General features: G+C 41.6%; 2 protein-coding genes across 13 annotated transcripts in view; one reads left to right on the top strand and one right to left on the bottom strand.

The window, feature by feature from the left end:
* The first annotated feature begins 840 nt into the window (after positions 1-840).
* Positions 841-17,943, top strand: LOC115207685 (protein-arginine deiminase type-2). The gene is made up of 16 exons (XM_029775056.1): positions 841-1,076; positions 9,279-9,447; positions 10,111-10,180; positions 10,350-10,411; positions 10,819-10,936; positions 11,371-11,523; positions 11,678-11,868; positions 11,976-12,079; positions 12,176-12,287; positions 12,507-12,614; positions 12,721-12,872; positions 13,066-13,213; positions 13,465-13,558; positions 16,521-16,600; positions 16,710-16,838; positions 17,063-17,943. The coding sequence occupies exons 1-16, from the start codon at positions 883-885 to the stop codon at positions 17,294-17,296; spliced, it is 2,118 nt and encodes a 705-aa protein (XP_029630916.1). The 5' UTR covers positions 841-882; the 3' UTR covers positions 17,297-17,943.
* Positions 17,410-20,255, bottom strand: part of LOC115207684 (rap1 GTPase-activating protein 1) — a 144,195-nt gene continuing 141,349 nt past the window's right edge. For all 12 annotated transcript variants that reach the window (XM_029775050.1, XM_029775054.1, XM_029775046.1 and 9 more), the window contains one exon: positions 17,410-20,149. In XM_029775050.1, coding sequence (XP_029630910.1) covers positions 20,066-20,149 — 84 coding nt within the window. In that variant the 3' untranslated portion in view covers positions 17,410-20,065. The remainder of the gene's footprint in view (positions 20,150-20,255) is intronic.

The following is a 20,255-nucleotide window of genomic DNA, read 5'->3' as shown; positions in this document are numbered from 1 at the left end:
GTGAAGCACGGGAGTGGCAGCATGATGTTGCACTTCACAAAATAGATGCCATCTGGAGGCAGGAAAATTATGTGGATATATTGAAGCAACATCTCAAGGCATCAGTCAGGAAGTTAAAGCTTGGTTGCAGATGGGTCTTCAAAATGGACAATGACTCCAAGCATACTTCCAAAGTTGTGGCAAAATGGCTTATAGACAACAAAGTCAAGCTATTGGAGTGGCCATCACAAAGCCCTGAGCAAGGAGGCCTACAAACCTGACTCAGTTACACCAGCTCTGCCAGGAGGAATGGGCCACAATTCACTGAACTTATTGTGGGAAGCTTGTGGAAATCTACCCGAAACGTTTGACCCAAGTTAAACAATTTAAAGGCAATGCAACCAAATACTAATTGAGTTTATGTAAACTTCTGACCCACTGGGAATGTGATGAAATAAATAAAAGCTGAAATAAATAATTCTCTCTACTATTATTCTGACATTTCACATTATTAAAATAAAGTGGTGATCCTAACTGAGCTAAGACAGGGAATGTTTACTAGGATTAAATGTCAGGAATTGTGAAAAGCTGAGTTTAAAAGTATTTAATTAAGGTGTATGTAAACTTCCAACTTCAACTGTTTTTATGTGATTCAAATATGGCCTTCAACATGATTATCAGTGTGACAACAAAATGTATACTGCAGGCCTAGTTTAGGTCTAAGCCTACATTATCCTGTTGCTATTCAAGTGCTGACTGCAATGCAAGTTGGCACATGTTTGGTTTTCTGGGTAATTGCAGCCTCCTCTGCCTCAAATTGCTAGCAGGAAAACACCCTCTTAACAATAGGGCCAAGCCTACCCTCCACCGCCATATCTCATTTCATCATTCTGTTCCTCTGCAATGCACTGTATCAGCATGGATGTTTCACAGGAGCAAGTTTCTATGACCAGGCACCTTAATCTCCTTCAGCACCTTAATAAGAGAAAAGCAACCGACATACCAGTACCGTATCAACAGACATTTCGTCTCGACACTGAGAAAACTTTGAGGGCTCTTTATGTTGTTGGCACAGTGTTGAAAGTGAACCTAAATAGGTGAGTGTGTGTATCTATGCTAGGCTACTGCACCAATAGATGTTTTCAGATGGTAGTAGGCTGTTGTTGGCTACATTGTAGCCTATAACACGGTAGAGGGTATGGCAATGTATTGTTTCACCAGTTATATACTGCTTTATAAACTATTTTGGGATTATCGCTCAGTAGCCTACCCAAATTTTGCTTATTCTGGGAACATGCATTTTTAGGTTGTAGGGAGGTTCTGAGAACGTTTTTCTATGGTTCCCTAAATGTTTTCCTGGGAGGTTTTATTAACTTTCAGAGAACAGAAATTCTAGGTTATTTGAAGGTAATTAAATAAAGTTATGATAGCAGTTTTATTGTAACATGTTATCTTAATTTGGGTTAACTGTTTTGAATTACGAGCACAGATAGCTCCAAAGCTGTTTATTTTAGTCTATTCAAACAGACCCTAATTTCAAAGAAAACAAGCACTCATTAAAACCTGTTGAGGATAGGGGGCAGTATTTTCACGGCCGGATGAAAAAACGTACTACTCTGGTTACTACTCTTTCCCAGAAACTAGAATATGCATATTATTAGTAGATTTGGATAGAAAACACTCTGAAGTTTCTAAAACTGTTTGAATGGTGTCTGTGAGTATAACAGAACTCATATGGCAGGCAAAACCCTGAGAAAAATTCAACCAGGAAGTAGAAAGTCTGAGAATTGTAGTTTTTCTAGTCCCTTTCAAAACTACAGTATCTGTGGGGTCACGTTGCACTTCCTAAGGCTTCCATTGGCTGTCAAAAGCCTTCAGAAAGTTGTTTGAGCATTCTCCTGTCACTGGGCAGAGTATAGGAGCTCATTCACTGAGTGGACTGCCTGGGGACAAAGAGATTGGATATGTACGGTCCCGCGAGCGCACCCCTCCCTCTTTTTCTCTTTGAATGAATACGCTATTGTCCAGTTGGAATATTATCGCAATTTTACGTAAAAAATACCATAAAGATTGATTTTTAACAGTGTTTGACATGCTTCTAAGTACGGTAATGGAACATTTTGACTTTTTGTGTCTCGAATTACGCTCATGCTTTTGGATAGTGACCTGAACGCACGAACACAACGGAGGTATTTGGACATAAATATGGATTATTTCAAACAAAAACAACATTTCTTGTGGAAGTAGCAGTCCTGGGAGTGCATTCTGACGAAGATCAGCAAAGGTAAGAGCATATTTATAATACTAATTCTGAGTTTAGGTGGCCCCGAACTTGGCGGGTGTCTGTATAGCTTGCTGTGATGGCGAGCTATGTACTCAGAATATTGAAAAATGTGCTTTCTCCGTAAAGCTATTTTAAAATCTGACACAGGGTTGCATAAAGGAGTACTGTATCTATAATTCTTAAAATAATTGTTATGTATTTTGTCAACGTTTATGATGAGTATTTTTGTAAATTCACCGGAAGTTTTTGGTGGGAATACATTTTCTGAACATCAATCGCCAATGTAAAATACTGTTTTTGGATATAAATATGAACTTTTTCGAACAAAACATACATGTATTGTGTAACATAATGTCCTAGGAGTGTCATCAGATGAAAATCGTCAAAGGTTAGTGCTTCATTTAGTTGTGTTTTGGGTTTTTGTGACATATATCCTTGCTTGGAAAATGGCTGTGTGGTTATTTTGGTCTATGTACTCTCCTAACATAATCTAATGTTTTGCTTTCGCTGTAAAGCCTTTTTGAAATCGAACAATGTGGTTGGATTAATGAGAAGTGTATCTTTAAAATGGTGTAAAATAGTCGTACGTTTGAGAAATTGAAATTATTAGATTTCTGAGGTTTTGTATTTCGCGCCATGCTGTTCCATTGGATATTGGCTAGGCATTCTGCTAGTGGAACGTCTGTCCTCAACAGGTTTTAAGATCAGGTGTGGCCAATTAGTGGGCGTGGTCAACACACCTGAACACACTTAACAATATAGAGGCTAGAGATAGTTTTGTTGATGCTGAGAACCGAGTTTATATGTTTTAAATAACATTCTTACAACATTATTTATACGTTACTAATGTTTTCTGGTGTTTTTTATGGAAAGTTGTCATGTTCTGAGAAGATTACTTTAAATAGAACAATGAGGAAACATGCAGAAAACACTATGCTGAAGTACTGGAAGTCCCACAGAAAAATGTTATTTCTTGATGTTCTCTGAACAATTTGAGAACATTACTTTAAATAGAACCATGAGGAAAGCTGTAGGAAATGTTATGGGAAGGTTGTATCCAAAATAACCATAGGACAACCACGCTCTGACCACGCTCTAAGAAACATGTGGCAAGATGGCAAGATGGAGCCGATGGAGAGGGTCACCTCGCTTCTAGTCCTTAGGAAACTATGCAGTATTTTGTTTATTTCTGTATTATTTCTTACATTGTTAGCCCAGAAAATTTTAAGTGTTTTAATACATACAGCCGGGAAGAACTATTGGATATCAGAGCGACGTCAACTTACCAACCTTACGACCAGGAATAAGACTTTCCCGAAGCGGATCCTTTGTTCGCATCACCACCCAGGGCATATGATCTGATCCCAGATGCCGACCCAAAACAATGTCCCCTCTAGAAGAGGTAGCCGGAGCAGCCTCATGGTCAGACTTCGGAGTTGTGCACACCACCCACCGTTTCCGAGTATATTACTCGCCAATGTCCAGTATTCTAGATAACAAGGTCGACGAAATTAGGGCAAGGGTTGCTTTCCAGAGAGACATATGGAATTGTAACATACTCTGTTTCACGGAAACATGGCTCTCCCAGGTCATGTTGTCGGAGTCGGTACAGCCATCAGGATTCTTTATGCGTAGCGTCCCACAGAAATAAACATCTCTCTGGGAAGAAGAATGGCGAGGGTGTAGTTTTCATGAATAACGACTCATGGTGTAATCATAATAACATACAGGAACTCAAGTCCTTTTGTTCACCTGACCTAGAATTCCTCACAATCAAATGCCGATCATATTATCTCCCAAGAGAATTCTCGTTGGTTATTGTCACAGCCATGTATATCAAGGAACTTCACTGGAGTCTATGCAAACTGGAAACCATATATCCTGAGGCTGCATTTATTGTAGCTGGGGATTATAACAAAGCAAATTTGAGAACAAGGCTACCTAAACTCTATCAGCATATTGATTGTTGCACTCGTGCGGGCTATACACTGGATCACGGCTACTCTAACTTCAGCAATGCATACAAGGCCCTCCCCCGCCCTCCCTTCGGCAAATCTGACCATGAGTCCATTTAGCTCCTCCCATCCTATAGGTAGAAACTCAAACAGGATGTACCCGTGACGAGAACTATTCAACGCTGGTCTGGCCAATCAGAATCCATGCTTCAAGATTGTTCTGATCATGCAGACTGGGAAATGTTCACAGGAAGCCTCAGAGAATAATATTGATTTATACGCTGATTCGGTGAGTGTGTTTATAAGGAAGTGCATTGGAGAGCTTGTACCCACTGTGACTATTAAAACCTACCCTAACCAGAAACTGTGGATAGATAGCGGCATTCGGGCAAAACTGAAAGCGCGAACCACAGCATTTAACCATGGAAAGATGACTGGGAATATGGCCGAATGCAAACAGTGTAGTTATTCCCTCCGCAAGGCAATCTAACAAGCGAAATGTCAGTATAGGGACAAAGTGAATTCAATGGCTCAGACACGAGACGCATGTGACAGGGTCTACATGCAATCCCGGACTACAAAAGATAACCAGCTAAGTCACGGACACCGACGTCTTTCTTCCAGACAAACTAAACACCTTCTTTGCCCGCTTTGAGGATAATACAGTGCCACCAACGTGGCCCACTACCATGGACTGCAGGCCCTCCCTCTTCTTCTCCATGGCCAACGTGAGTAAGATGTTTAAAAGTGTTCACCCTCGCAAGACTGCCGGCCCAGATGACATCCCTAGTCGCGTCCTCCGAGCATGCGCAGACCAGCTGGCTGGTATGTTTACAGACATATTCAATCTCTCCTTATCTCAGTCTGCTGTCCCCAAATGCTTCAAGATGGCCACCATTGTTCCTGTACCCAAGAAGGCAAAGGTAACTGAACTAAATGACTATCGCCCCGTAGCACTCACTTCTATCATCATGAAGTGCTTTGAGAGACTAGTCAAGGATCATATCACCTCCACCTTACCTGCCACGCTAGACCAACTTCAATTTGCATACCGCCCCAATAGGTCCACAGACAATGCAATCGCCATCACACTGCACACTGCCCTATCCCATCTGGACAAGAGGAATACCTATGTAAGAATGCTGTTCATTGACTACAGCTCAGCATTCAACACCATAGTACCCTCCAAGTTCATTATTAAACTTGAAGCCCTGGGTCTCAACCCCGCCCTGTGCAATTGGGTCCTGGACTTCCTGACAGGCAGCCCCCAGGTGGTGAAGGTAGGAAACAACATCTCCACTTCGCTGATTGTTAGATTACTTGTTAGATATTACTGCACTGTCAGAAATAGAAGCACAAGCATTTCGCTACACTCGCGATAACATCTGCTAACCATGTGCATGTGACCAATAACATTTTATTTTATTTTATTTTGATTTGAACTTATGGTTCTCAGAATGTTATGCGCTAGCTGGATAGTTTGTCCCAGGTTTGAAGGCGCACAGTACTGAATTGCTTTATTTCTTTAAGTGAATTGATTCTAATAATTTAATCGCTTTATAATCTTATTCCACTTGTAGTGATAATATATTTTTAAATGACTGATTACATCCACTGACTATTTTGTTGTCATTTTACTTCTTGGATATTCCAACTGCAGAAGGATTTGGATGATCATGCCCCAAAATTGGGCTGAAATAACTGTTTGTGGATGGCATTTGTATTCAGAGGAGGAGTCAGACCTCATGTTCTCAACAGACTCTCCTTTTTTATCATTAAAAGCTGTCAATTCATATGACTCCATTGCAACTGAATTCAATGGGTTGTAAGCAGTTATTATGGCCTATGATTTCCAAGTTAACATGATACAAAAAAGTGCCCAACACAAATCACCAACCTGAAGAATTGTGGTACTATCTTGACTATGACTGCAGTTAGTTTATCAGACTCTCCACATGATATGATTGCACAGCAGATACACATGGTTTCACAACATCGGTGTGTAACAACTTCAATAATTCTTGTTAAGAACTTCTCCTTTTTATATTGTCTAGAGTAGCCTAGGCTCTGTTGTTCTGGCGAATACTATCCCTACTCCAAAAACCTAATGTTCCTTTGGTGTGAACCACCTCCTGGGCTCTGTCACGGATTCCCCCGGTACTGCTGCTCATTCCGTTCACCAGCTCCGGAAGTCTATGTCACCGGCTTTCTAGGCGTCACTGAATTGGATTCATAACCACCAACCCTGGACTGTCTTGTCTCATTACGCACACCTGGTTCCCATTCCCCCTGATTAGTATGTGTATATATGTGCCCTCTGTTCCCCATTGTCCTGGTTGATTATTGTCCCATGTCCGTTCGTCTTGTGCTCTGTTGTATCGGCTTTTATGCTACGTGTTTTTGTGCAGTTGTTATTACCGGTCTCATCCTGTGTATTATTTAGAGGTTTACACCTCACTATTTTCTTTGGGTTACATCCCTGTGTTATATATACGTGTTTGTTTTGGGCTTCGTCCCCGTCGTTTTCATGATGTACTTTATTTTGGGTGGAGAAATAAAAAAACCTATTTGTCACGTCCTGACCAGTAAAGGGGTCATTTTGTTATTGTAGTTGGTCAGGACGTGGCAGGGGTGTGTTTGTTTTGTGTGTTTCGGGGTTTTTTGGTTTATGTTCTATGTTTTCTAGTTTGTCCATGTGGGTTTTCTAGTTTGTCTATTTCTATGTTAGTTTTGGGAACGACCTCCAGTTAGAAGCAGCTGGTTGTCGTTGCTTCTAATTGGAGGCCATATTTAAGTGGGTTTATTTTCTCTTGTGTTTGTGGGTGGTTGTTTCTTTGTATAGCTGTGTAGCCTTACAGGACTGTCGTTCCTTTTCTTGTTTTGTTTAGTGTTCACGTTTAAAAAATTAAAGTATAAGTACAGACACTTACCACGCTGCGTATTGGTCCGATATTTCTTACTCCTCAGAAGATGAAGATTATGACACTGTCGTGTCTTTGGCCATCATTAAACTGAATACATGTTTATCAAATAACTCTCTGTAATTTTTATTACGCGATTAAACTGATTAATCGTGTAACTGTAATTAACTAGAAGGTCGGGGCACCAAGGAAAATATTCAGATTACAAAGTTATAATTTTCCTAATATAAGTTTCCAGATATCATAATATCTGATCAATGAGTCCCCTGATTTAATGATGTATTCGTTTACATCGCGTCAGTCTCATTCCAAACGTCGTAAATTGTTGGTATCTGCACGAACCCAGTCTTCACTAAGTCATCCATACATCAATTGTCTTAAAATAATTTATTTACTAAACTAAGTAATTCACAGAAAGCATACAAAACAGTAGGTATCGTTACGAAGAAATGGTAGAGGAATGTGCCCTAGTGGGCTAAACCGGCATGGCGGCTTGTTAAACAAAAGTTGACAGTGGGGGTCAGCTGAGAAGACACTACAGAGTTGATAAATATTAACAATTGATATGCTAATCCTTTGCACATGAACGCTCACTCATTCGGAAACAATTGCAATCAATATATATATTTACGCTCAGTGTGTCGTCGTGACCTTTGTTGGAGAGTTTTGTCCCCTCTCTCTCTCTCTCTCTCTCTCTCTCTCTCTCTCTCTCTCTCTCTCTCTCTCTCGGTTAGAATGGATCTTTCAAAGCGACATTCATTAATGTCGTTATAGAATGGATGTTTTGTCGGTTGTCGCGTTCAATGATACCGAATACCTAGCTGCAGACTAGTAATTAATATCAAAGACTTTTTATTATTCTGTATCAATAGTTTAACCACGTGGTATGGTCAAAGTTCAGTAGAGGAATGCATGGTCAAACCTTGGCCCTCTCTTCTTGAGGTAAGCTGGTCTAAAGAAAGAAACCCTGGGTGGGGGTTCATAAACTGAACGTAGAAAAGGCTGTCACATGACACCTTGTCCTGTCTGTGTCCCTGGGGGCGTGCCGGTGACTTAGTTAAGCTTTGAACAGAAATACAATTCTCTCACATTAACATCAGTACATAGCATCTCAACATATTCCAAATAGGTTTATCCATTTAGATGTAAGTCCCATAGCTGAGGCTATTATATAGCCCCCCCCCAAAAAAAAGATATAGATGTACAATTGTAAAGTGGTTGTTCCACTGGATATCATAAGGTGAATGCACCAATTTGTAAGTCGCTCTGGATAAGAGCGTCTGCTAAATGACGTAAATGTAAATGTTATATAAACATTATTATGGTAATATGGCAATATTGTCTCCCATGAGTTTCACAACATTGTACCAAACGGACCAGTTTGTAGCTGGATTCTTCACCGATCTTTTCTACCTTCTCCAGAACATGAATGTCGTTCAGCTCCCCCGTCCTGTGAGGTGGAATAATTCCTTTGTCTCTCTATGAAACCCCTCTCTCTTCATACTGTGGCCATGAGGCAGGACATTCTCCTTCGGAATTTATGGCTGCCTTCACACAGCCTTGTGTCAGAAGTATAGAGGTCGGGGATGGTGCATAGAAAAGGCCTGGTGCAGAGGGAGGGGGTTTCAACTGTGCTCGCTGTACCCAAAGAGGGCAACGTCATGACAACACTATTACGTATTCTGGCGCCTATCTCCTGTCATTATACAGCGTGACAGGCTCAGTCTGGACTCCAGGTGTTAGGTTTTACAGCTAAGCTTAATGTTTATAAACAAGTGTCATACTGAGTATAACAACTTGAGATGTTGGTTGATACTTTGACATATAAGTACAATCCTTTTTGCCAGTATTCTTGTGTAGGTTGATAGTCCAGTATTTCTCCCTCTTTGGTACGTTGCTCATTTTAGAGGCATGTAGAAGACATCATACCTCTCCGATGACTGTAGCAATGTAACTTTAGAACTAGCACTGCCACCTGTTGCTTCTGGAAATAGGGGATAATGAACTGCACTCACTGCTGGTACTCCACTGCAGTATAGGTATGTCCTCTTGTGTTTACTCTGTTATTGCTATAGATTTGTATAAGAAAAGTATCAGGATGTGATGTGTAACTGTCACATGTATTTATTGTTCCTCTAGGAGTGCCCCTCCTAGCTCCAAGTACTTCTCTGTGCAATGCAGTCCCAGAGTGCAGTACAGGATCACCCCACCCCCACCGGAGAGTGGGACCCTCCCCACCACTCTCAATGGTAATACAATGCTTCTTATCACCATGGACACTGCCAGCGAAGTGGGAAATGATAGCAAGGTAAATAAAGTAGGCCACTCCCACAGCCATGATTGCTACAAAGGGGAACCCTTTGAAGAACCATTTTTGGTTCAAGGTAGAACCTTATTGGGTTCCATATAGATCCCCTTCCCCAGAGAGTTCTACATGGAACCCAAAAGAGTTCTACCATGAATCAAAAAGGGTTTTCCTAAAAAGGGTTTTCCTAAAAAGGGTTTTCCTACTGGAACCCTTTTTTCTAAGAGTGTACTCTGAGATTCAGTATGTTACATCTTATTCATGGAATCCTGAGTTGAATATTTCCTCTTGGGACTGAACACGCGACAGTGAATTATGTTAATCAGAAAAACAAATCAAGTATCTGCTGCTCCTACACCTCTTAAGAGTGGCGTGCAAACCACACTGAAATAATGCAAATGTGGCACTCTCAACCTGATACCAGAGAGATGTCAAACTGTGGAAAGTGATGGGGTTAACCACAATGCCAGTTCTATTGATAAGGAATTGAAGGAGACTTTTTGTCAGTTCCAGAATGGGCCAGGTGTTTAGATTCTCCTCTGAGATAATGTACTGTACATATCTGGACATGAATATATCATAGAAGACCCCATCAAAACACAACCACTGCTTAGTCACCAGTGTTCTAGATGTTTAACTTTGTAAATGTTGTCCTTTGTTGTGCAGTTATCGGTCATGTATTATGGAGAGAAGACGGAGGTGTTAGGGAAGGCTGTCGTTCACCTCACCGCTGTTGGTATGTTGTGTTATGCTTAGGACAGGAGAGCACACCCATATAAACTAACACCCACCCCCACCTTCATAGCATACCTTTGTGAATGTCATTTGTACATTTTTATATTTCACTTGAGACCCCAAAGCAGCTCATGAGCTTCAGTGACAGCCAGGGCCTCTCTGTCTTCTAGAGATTTCTCTGGACGTAGATGCTGATCGAGATGGCCAGGTGGAGAGGAACAACCCCAACAAGGTGGGTTATGTCTGCTGAGTCCGTCCAGGCAGGTCTCTTTCAGCTCAGAGGTCACTATCTTTGTTTCCTAACACAGCAGGGTACACAAGGAGATGTTCTAACATGAATAGGCATGCCAGAAGACCAGTGTTCATTCTGTATTCCAAAACACAAAGGAAGATCGCCAAGGCACTTCTAGGAAATTATCTGTCAACTAACACAGGGCACAGCCTTCCACTGATATTAATAGGTATATCAAAATACTGTTCATACTATATTCCTGGAAGTGCGAAAGAAAATTGAAGGCTGTGTTTTTCCACTCAGCTGTAAGTCTAATCTAACCTCATGGAAACACATTGGGAAAAGCTAAATTGTCAGGGCAGTGCTAGTTCTTGTTTCTGAAAGACAGAGTGTTGATCTCTCTACAGGGATCCTGGATGTGGGGGCCTAATGGCCACGGTGCCATCCTACTGGTCAACTGTGACTCAGAACGCACCTATGGGAAGAGGCGGGACAGTGAGTGTGCTGAGGTCACGAGAGTCTCAGGTATACAGCAACAGCTAAGTCATCCTGGCCCACTGAGCTGACCGGCTGACAGTGCTGCAGGCATTGCAATACATCAACATTTAAAGGCTGCAGGTCTGTCTTTTGTGTGTAGTCAGCAGAGAGGAGCAGTAGGGATGTGTGTGTATTTGTGTTAGATAAACACGAAATGCCTGAGCTAGGGGTGTGTCTGGTGTGGTTTGATGGTTCCTTCATGACCACCATCCTGCTAGGATAAGTAGTTGTATTACACATTGTCATACCTATGTGTTTTTTTTAACCTTTATTAAACTAGGCAAATCAGTTAAGAACACATTTTTATCTACAATGACGGCCTACCAAATCCTGGGAGCCACATTGAGATGAGGCCACATTGATTATGACGTTGATGGGTTGACACTTGATGTACAATAATGTAATTATTTGTGAAATGTCAGATCTGAAAGACATGTCCCCAATGGTGCTGCGGACCAGTGGCCCTGCCAAGCTCCCAGAGGGCTACAAGCTGACCATGCACATCACCCAGGGGGATGCAGAGAGTGTCAGGGTCTTCGGTACCAGGTCCACAGCAGGCATGCACCAAACACTGAGTGAGTCAAGGACATTTTGTTCAGTCAGATATTTTATGTGTTCTTCTGGCTGTCCATTCATGTATAATATGTGTACAATAGGGTTTTAATGGTGCATATGCATAAATGGAGATACATTTGATCATCATTATAAAAAAATGGTTTACTGCTGCAGAAAACCTGTTCTACAAGAACTTTGTGAAGGACTACCCACTGGTGCTGGGCAGTGAGGATTTGTCCAAGGAGGTCCCGTACCTCGGGGGAAACGCTGAGATGAATTTCTACGTTGAGGGCCTGAGATTCCCTGACAAAGACTTTGAGGGCCTCATCAGCATCAGCCTCAGCCTGCTGGAGCCCAGCTCTCAGGTACATTGTAACTCTTTCACTGTTCGTAGTTTAAAACTTCAAAGGGTATATTCTGTACCTCTGTCGTGGAATCTATCATTCATGTTTTTGTTCTGTTATTTTGCCAGGGCTTCCCTGAGACACCCATCTTTACAGACAGGGTGGTGTTCCGTGTGGCTCCCTGGATCATGACACCCAACACACTCAACCCTGTGGAGGTCTTCGTCTGCAGGTGAGAGATGATGATGGCATTGATGTTGCTGGAAATAGTGATGGTGCTAGCTGTAAACGTACTTAGACAACTGTTTCTGTGCATTTGGTTACCCAGCACATCTGATAACTACCAGTTCCTAAAGGGAATGAGGAGGCTGGTGGAGCACAGTGGGTACAAGCTGAAGGTTTGCCATCAGTACATGAACAGAGGAGACCGCTGGATGCAGGTAAGCAGTGGGATTCAGCTTCTAGCCTATCATGCAGTTTTGTGCATTTGAACTTTTTCCAATTCCAACTTGTTTTAAACACAATATATTGTCAGTCTTGTCTCTAGGTTTTAAATAAAAGAAATCAGAACATAGACCGGTGTCTTTTTTTCTAACTGCATGAAAAATATAGAAATGTATAGAAATATAATAGACATGTAAAGAAGGTTTCTCTCTCAGGATGAGATAGAGTTTGGCTACATTGACTCTCCTCACCAACGTTTCCCTGTTGTGCTGGACTCCCCCCGAGACGGAGAACTACAGGATTTCCCTTATGATGAGCTACTGGTAAGAAAAGGTATTCACAACACCTGCAGTTAAAATGTACTTATTTCCATACTGTGAGGGATGTGGTGGAACTCTTTCTCAACCGCTCTCTGCCTGGTGCCCTCAGGGCCCAGACTTTGGCTATGTGACGAGGATGGCATATAATGAAGAAGTGAGCAGCCTGGACTCGTTTGGTAACCTGGAAGTTAGCCCTCCAGTCACTATAAATGGAAAGAACTACCCTCTGGGGAGGATCATAATTGGAGTGGCTTTCCCCACGTGAGTGTAACTTGCTTCAACAGAAGAGAGTCTGGTTTTTAGATACCAATATTTGCCTTTATTCCAAAGTTGATTGATTTATTAAATAAAATTGATGGTTCTTCCTTCTATAAATCTCTTGCTAATGATTCATGAATATTTGGAACAAAGATATGGCTGTGAGCAGTGGTGATAAGGCTGTTTAACTTTTCAGGGCAACCAAGGGCCGCAACATGACCAAAGTAGTGCAAGACTTCCTTTGGGCACAGAAAGTCCAGGAGCCCATTGCACTGTTCTCTGATTGGCTGCATGTTGGGCATGTGGATGAATTCATGACTTTTGTCCCAGCTCCTGACAAAAAGGTAAAACAATATTGTCAAGAAAAGTATAGTTGCCCCCTCTATTAGAACATATGCGTAAAAACACTATGCTCTTTAATATAGAGTAGAAATGACGGAGAGCGAAGAATTGTTAAAGCCGTCCATTTGCACATAAACTATTTAGACATGATGCAGGCTGTGGCTACCATGTGGTTTATGTGATAATGTAAAGCTGTCAGGAAGTCAAGTGAAGCGTACTGACAATATTGTCTTTGTCCTCCGTTTCTGTGTAGGGATTCCGACTGCTGCTCGCCAGCCCCGACGCAGGCTACAAACTTTTCAGAGGCTTACAGAATGACAGGCATGGACAAGCCAAAATGTTTGACGGTAGGCTTTCAGTTAGGGGTCTAATTTCAGTGTGTGTCAGTGTGTATCACTGTAGTTACAACTGTATCAGTGGAGGCTCCTCAGAATAGGAAGGGGAGGATCATCCTCAGTGAATTTCCTAAAAATGAAAATAATGAAACATTAAAGTTATCCTTGTTAGATGTAAATATATCTAGTATAGTTTTATCACCAAATAATTGATTAAAACACTGTTTTGCAATGAAGGTCTACAGTAGCCTCAACAGCATTCTGTAGGGTAGGACCATGGTTTAGCCAGGGGACAGCTGGTTTCCGTCCTCCTCTGGGTACATTGACGTCAATACAAAACCTAGGAGGCTCATTGTTCTCACCCCCTTCCATTGACTTACACAGTAATTATGACAACTTACTCCAACCTATCAGAGCTCTTGCAGCATGAACTGACATGTTGTCCACCCAATCAAAGGATCAGAGAATCAGTCTAGTACTGAGACTGTAAGCTACAGCTAGCTAGCACTGCAGTACATAAAATGTGGGGAGAAGTTGACTCGGTTATGATATGAAGGTATGGCATGGAAAGTTTTTTTTATCCTGGCCACAGACAGCTGATGTGCTGTGCACTGAAATCCACAAGCGAAGGGAAAATGTGAGAGGAGGAGAGCGAGAAGTAATTATAGTAAAAGGGAATCAAAGAGATCATACTGTTTGTATGTGGTTGCTCTGGAAAGTGAACTGTGCCTATAGAAAGTGAACTATGCTTATAGACATAGATTAGGAATCACTGGCCACTTTAAGGAAATGAAACACTAGCCACTTTAATAATGTCTCCTTATCTTGCATTACTCATCTCATATGTGTAAACTGTACTCTATGCTAACTGTACTCTATGCTAACTGTACTCTATACTATTCTATGCTCTATGCTATTCTATTAGTCACTTTAGTTGTTTGTAAACATTGCATCACCCATCTCATATGTATATACTGTACTCTATACTATGCCACTGTAGGGGCAGCAGGTAGCCTAGTGGTTAGAGCGTTGGACTAGTAACTGAAAGGTTACAAGATTGAATCCCCGAGCTGACAAGGTAAAAATCTGTCGTTCTGCCCCTGAACAAGGCATCAGCATTTGTGGGTTCGATTACAGGCTCCAGATATTCTACTAGTCTAAAGAAGACCAGTTGTATTGCTTATTCAATCAGAACAAGTTTTCAGCTGTGCTGACATAATTGCAAAATGGTTTTCTAATGATCAGATAGCCTTTTAAAATGATCAACTTGGATTAGTTAACACAACGTGCCATTGGAACACAGGAGTGATGGTTGCTGATAATGGGCCTCTACGCCTATGTAGCTATTCCATAAAAAAATCTACTGTTTCCAGCTACAATAGTCAATACAACATTAACAATGTCTACACTGTATTTCTGATCAATTTGATGTTATTTTAATGGACAAAAAATGTGCTTTTCCTTCAAAAACAAGGACATTTCTAAGTGACCCCACACTTTTGAACAGAGGTGTATATATTGTCTTAATCCATTCTTTACTTAGATTTATCTGTATTTGTTATGAAACTGTTAGATTTTACATTTACATTACATTACATTTAATAAGTCATTTAGCAGACGCTCTTATCCAGAGCAACTTACAAATTGGTGCATTCACCTTATGATATCCAGTGGAACAACCACTTTACAATAGTGCATCTAAATCTTTAGAAGGATTACTTTATCCTATCCCAGGTATTCCTTAAAGAGGTGGGGTTTCAGGTGTCTCCGGAAGGTGGTGATTGACTCCGCTGTCCTGGCGTCGTGAGGGAGCTTGTTCCACCATTGGGGTGCCAGAGCAGCGAACAGTTTGGACTGGGCTGAGCGGGAACCGTGCTTCCTCAGAGGTAGGGGGGCCAGCAGGCCAGAGGTGGATGAACGCAGTGCCCTTGTTTGGGTGTAGGGCCTGATCAGAGCCTGAAGGTATGGAGGTGCCGTTCCCCTCACAGCTCCTTAGGCAAGCACCATGGTCTTGTAGCGGATGCGAGCTTCAACTGGAAGCCAGTGGAGAGAGCGGAGGAGCGGGGTGACGTGAGAGAACTTGGGAAGGTTGAACACCAGACGGGCTGCGGCGTTCTGGATGAGTTGTAGGGGTTTAATGGCACAGGCAGGGAGCCCAGCCAACAGCGAGTTGCAGTAATCCAGACGGGAGATGACAAGTGCCTGGATTAGGACCTGTGTCGCTTCCTGTGTGAGGCAGGGTCGTACTCTGCGAATGTTGTAGAGCATGAACCTACAGGATCGGGTCACCGCCTTGATGTTAGTAGATATTACTGCACTGTCAGAGCTAGAAGCACAAGCATTTCACTACACACGCAATAACATCTGCTAAACACATGTATGTGACCAATACAATTTTTATTGAACTAGGCAAGTCAGTTAAGAACAAATTCTTACTTACAATGACAGCCTACCCCAGCCAAACCCAGACAATGCTGGGCCAATTGTGCACGGTCCTATGGGACTCCCAATCACAGCCAGATGTGATGCAGGCTGGATTTGAACAAGGGACTGCAGTGATACCTCTTGCACTGAGACGCAGTGCCTTAGACCACAGCTCCACTCGGGAACCCAACATTTGATTTGATTTGTATGTGATCAGGGGTGTAAAAGCTTTACTGAAACGGGGATAAACATACCTGAATTTGTCTAATAGAAACTCTCGTTTGCAACTGTTGGACTAATGATTACACCCTAGATCAGCTAGATACAGGCAGTATTGAATGTGCCAATGTCTGTCACCTTGATTACTCACAAAATTCTCTTTACCTGTGCACCTACGCTCATAGGCAAAGTTGTAACAACCTCGTTGGGTATAGGGAACGTTTGAGTATCAAGTAGCCTTAACTTATCAATGTTACATTGAGCTGGGTGAATGGAATACATAATACTTTGTGTTACTAATTAACACCCACTTCCTTCTCAATCCTAACAGGCCTTGGAGCAGAAGAAGAGATTACAGTAGATGAGATTTTGTGTGATGACAAACTCAGAGCAGAAAACAACTATGTCCAGGTGAGGGAAACTAAATGCCAGATGAACTAGTTACTCAGAGAGGCTAGCAGAGCGTTGTAGTGCTTGGTGAAATAACCATGTAGATGTTGTGACTGCTGCCGTCCCACAGAGCTGTATAGACTGGAACAGGGATGTCCTTAAGAGGGAGCTGGGTTTAGATGACGATGATATCATTGATCTGCCCATCCTTTTCCATGTGACGGAGGAGAACAGGGCAGTGGCCTATTACCCAGACATGGTGAGCAGACGCAAGTTCTACACTAGAACACCTCCAAAACAAAAGTACTTCTTATTTTATTTGCTATACATTTTACATAATGGCAAAACTCAAAAATGCTGCCAAATCATTTTAGACAATTTGTGATGATTTTCTACATGTGATTAGGAAGTATGCTCAAATCATCTACTACCCAAGTAGTGCAAGAAACAAATCCTAATAGAGGCATACGTCTCTACCTCCAGGTGAACATGATTGTGTTGGGGAAGAACCTGGGCATCCCTAAACCGTTTGGGCCCAAGGTGGATGGCCGCTGTGCCCTGGAGGCAGAGATGACCTCCCTCATGGAGGGCCTGGGACTCAGCTGCACATACATTGATGACTTTGCCTCCTACCACAAACTGCTGGGAGAGGTACACTGTGGCTCCAACGTCCGCCGGGAACCCTTCTCCTTCAAGTGGTGGAACCTGGAGATGTGAGGGGTTTGGGGCAAGGAATGGTTGTAGTTAGAAATAGGGAATAAGGCTTGACGTAAACAGCAGCAACAATCGCCAGCAGCAGTCATCTTCAAACAACAACAGTAGTCCTTGTACTGTATTACCGCTTTGTCTTTATTAAACATGTATTTGCCTTTTTTTACAAAAGGATGAAAAGCTATATTTACAAACAAGACTTTCGAACTTAAATAAGGGTTTAAGCGGAATATCAACGAGAACAGAAATACAATCATCTGAATTAAGCACATTGCAGGTTGGATCTGTTGTTTGGATTGGCTGGGTGCTCAATCCAAGTGTCTTGCATTTACATGTACAAACACGAGTTCAGATGAACAGGACCACAGAGAAATGTGCAAGTATAATCTGGAGCCACCAGAGGGCGTGATCAAACTATTCAAGCATTTCCAAAGACTTGTGAGAGTAATAATACATTTATTTTAAGCTTTGAGATGAAAATAGTGTTTGATATATTTTGAGTTTCAGTGCCTGGAATACACGCTGACTCCAAAGGCTCTCTTAAGCTGATGAAAGGTTATTTTCTCATCTTTCCAATCACATTTCAATTAATAGTATTTTGTTGAATCATAATCTTCAGAATGGTGTTTAATAATAAATATATATCAAACTAACTGTATTTTGATGTAGTGTTACTTACTTACACAGAGATCCTTTAGATTCAACTGAAAGATTTCCAAAGGAGTGCTAAAGGTTTATGCATTAATGCCACAACTGACAATAAAGCACAACTAAATTCCATATTAGCTTTTGTTCATTTCATTGAAATAAAAAGTTATGGAAACCATGCTTTCATATCAGGTCTTTTCAATATCTAAATCTGAGATGAGGGAAAATGTCTCTGATCAGGAAATGTAAAACATTACACAAGATACCCAGGTTCCATTCATTGAGAGCAGATGTCTACAAATGAATACATATATCTGTTTAGTTTTACATTCAAACCAGTTGGTGATAGATTCCAGTTGGTGATATCCCCCATGGGATTGATTCCTTATATGAAGGGGGATACCCTCCTACAAAGCAGCTTACTTAACACAATCATTAAAAAGGCAACTTCAAGACTTGTCACAGTGTAATTATTTTTAAAAACCAAGTCAGATTTTCAAAAGATCAGCAATTCTTTGAAAATGTAGTGCCGGTTCCCACATCTACACTTATGTATCCCCATATTTCTCTATCGAAACTGATGTAAGGAAATAATGACTCTTTATCTGTCTGCTTTTCTAGAGAAGTTTGACTGGTTTGAAGAAACAATCTATTTCCAGCATGGTACTGTACCGTTGACATGGTTTTGCGAGCAGATTTACACCATGCACCATGTATACACATCCAAACACATACTTTAAATCAAACTAGAGGTTTTAAAAAATAAACTGAAGACAGTAGTCACTGGACAGTAGCTTGGCTTTGGAGGCTGTGTGCTTTGGTTAGGTCACCTTGGAGGTCTGACTGTGTGGTACTATCTGCAGTATGGGACAGTGATGAATACTGATGAGTCATTTAGTTTGGACACCAGACTATCAGTAATTCAATATTTCATGTTTTTTCCTCAGTTTATAGGGGCAATCTGCGATTGCTACATAGATTTTTTTACATTTAAATTAATTATATATACCCATTGATTCTTGAAGAATATTACTTATAAATGCTTCATGCGCTTAGTTCAACTGTCGTACCCCATCAAAACCCCAAAACATAAGCGTGTTTTACTCATTTGTTAGTAAACAAGGTAACTGTAAACAAACACTATATAGCCTCAACATGGTTAAAACTATACTTTTGCTATCATGGATGGTCAGTCCTTGCATCCATAGCACTATCTAGGAATTTGAGAGTGGTTACTTTTATCCAGCCCCATCACTCAGCTGGTTATCGATACAGTGGCGGTGTAAAGACATTGTTATTGTTTGAACTGCAGATTACCCCTTTAAATGGCCTGAAATACGTTGACTATAATTATGGAGTCAGTAAAATATTGTCCATTCATCAACATAACCTGTGAACTGCAATTGTACAGTTTGTCAGGGGAAATGAATAATGTAATCAAAACCAGCAGCAGCATGATGATAAAAGTACCTTCTATCAAAAACATGTAACATTTACTAAAAGTTTCTAGTCAACATCCACCATTACACTCTTAATTGACCATTAATAAAACACAAGGCTTGGTGTGACATCAAAGGATCCGGGACACCAAGAGTAACAAATGTACAGTATCATGGTGGGATGTGAGGTTGATGGGAGCAATAATATCAGTTCTTCCAACAATGACAACAGGACAACACCCTCTTATCCTCCTCATGCATTCCCCTTTAGCCTAACAGAAAACTTCCCCCAATGCATGATCAACAGATCTCCTGCAACACCAATCTGTCTAATGCTTAAGATCCATCCCTCCCTCCACCTCCGAACCAAAACAAAAACAATGCCATAGAGAGGACAAGGGAGAGTATACTATGAGTTACCACATGAACAGATTTAGGCTTCACAGAGCTCACGGAGCAGAAATATATGCAGGCTAAGCGAGCCAACAGACAACAGCCAGAAGCGATACTGTGTGAGTGGCACTCCTTTTGGGAATGGGTGCTGTCCACTCCTCTCCTTCACCTCTCTAGGCATGGTAGGAGTCAGCCACAAAGAGTTGGGATGAGGGAAGGCTGTAAGTGCATGTCCATGGACCTGGCTGTTCAGACTGGACTAGCCTTCACCAGGTCTGTCTGTCTGTCCCAGCGACTAGCTCTGCTCCTCCTCTGCATCTGTGGTGGAACACACGTGCGCTTGCTTCATTTCCTGCAGGGGGTGCCTCTTATGGGAATGCTGTGGGAGGAGGAGGGACTGGGGTCAGACACTATCTTTACTACTACAGGTCACACACAAACATCCAAATACAGACATGGGTAACACATGGGCAGTAAGCTACATC

This window comes from Salmo trutta, chromosome 14, assembly GCF_901001165.1.
Source record: "Salmo trutta chromosome 14, fSalTru1.1, whole genome shotgun sequence".
In the NCBI taxonomy this organism is placed as follows: domain Eukaryota; kingdom Metazoa; phylum Chordata; class Actinopteri; order Salmoniformes; family Salmonidae; genus Salmo; species Salmo trutta.
This window is presented reverse-complemented; position numbering and strand designations above follow the sequence as displayed.

Bases quoted from the DNA above. Each gene is read 5' to 3' on its own strand.
- LOC115207685 (XM_029775056.1), top strand. From the start codon at position 883: ATGCACTGTATCAGCATGGATGTTTCACAGGAGCAAGTTTCTATGACC. The intron at 1,077-9,278 runs GTGAGTGTGTGT...TTGTTCCTCTAG, and splicing joins TTGAAAGTGAACCTAAATAG to GAGTGCCCCTCCTAGCTCCA. The intron at 11,524-11,677 runs GTGAGTCAAGGA...TTACTGCTGCAG, and splicing joins AGGCATGCACCAAACACTGA to AAAACCTGTTCTACAAGAAC.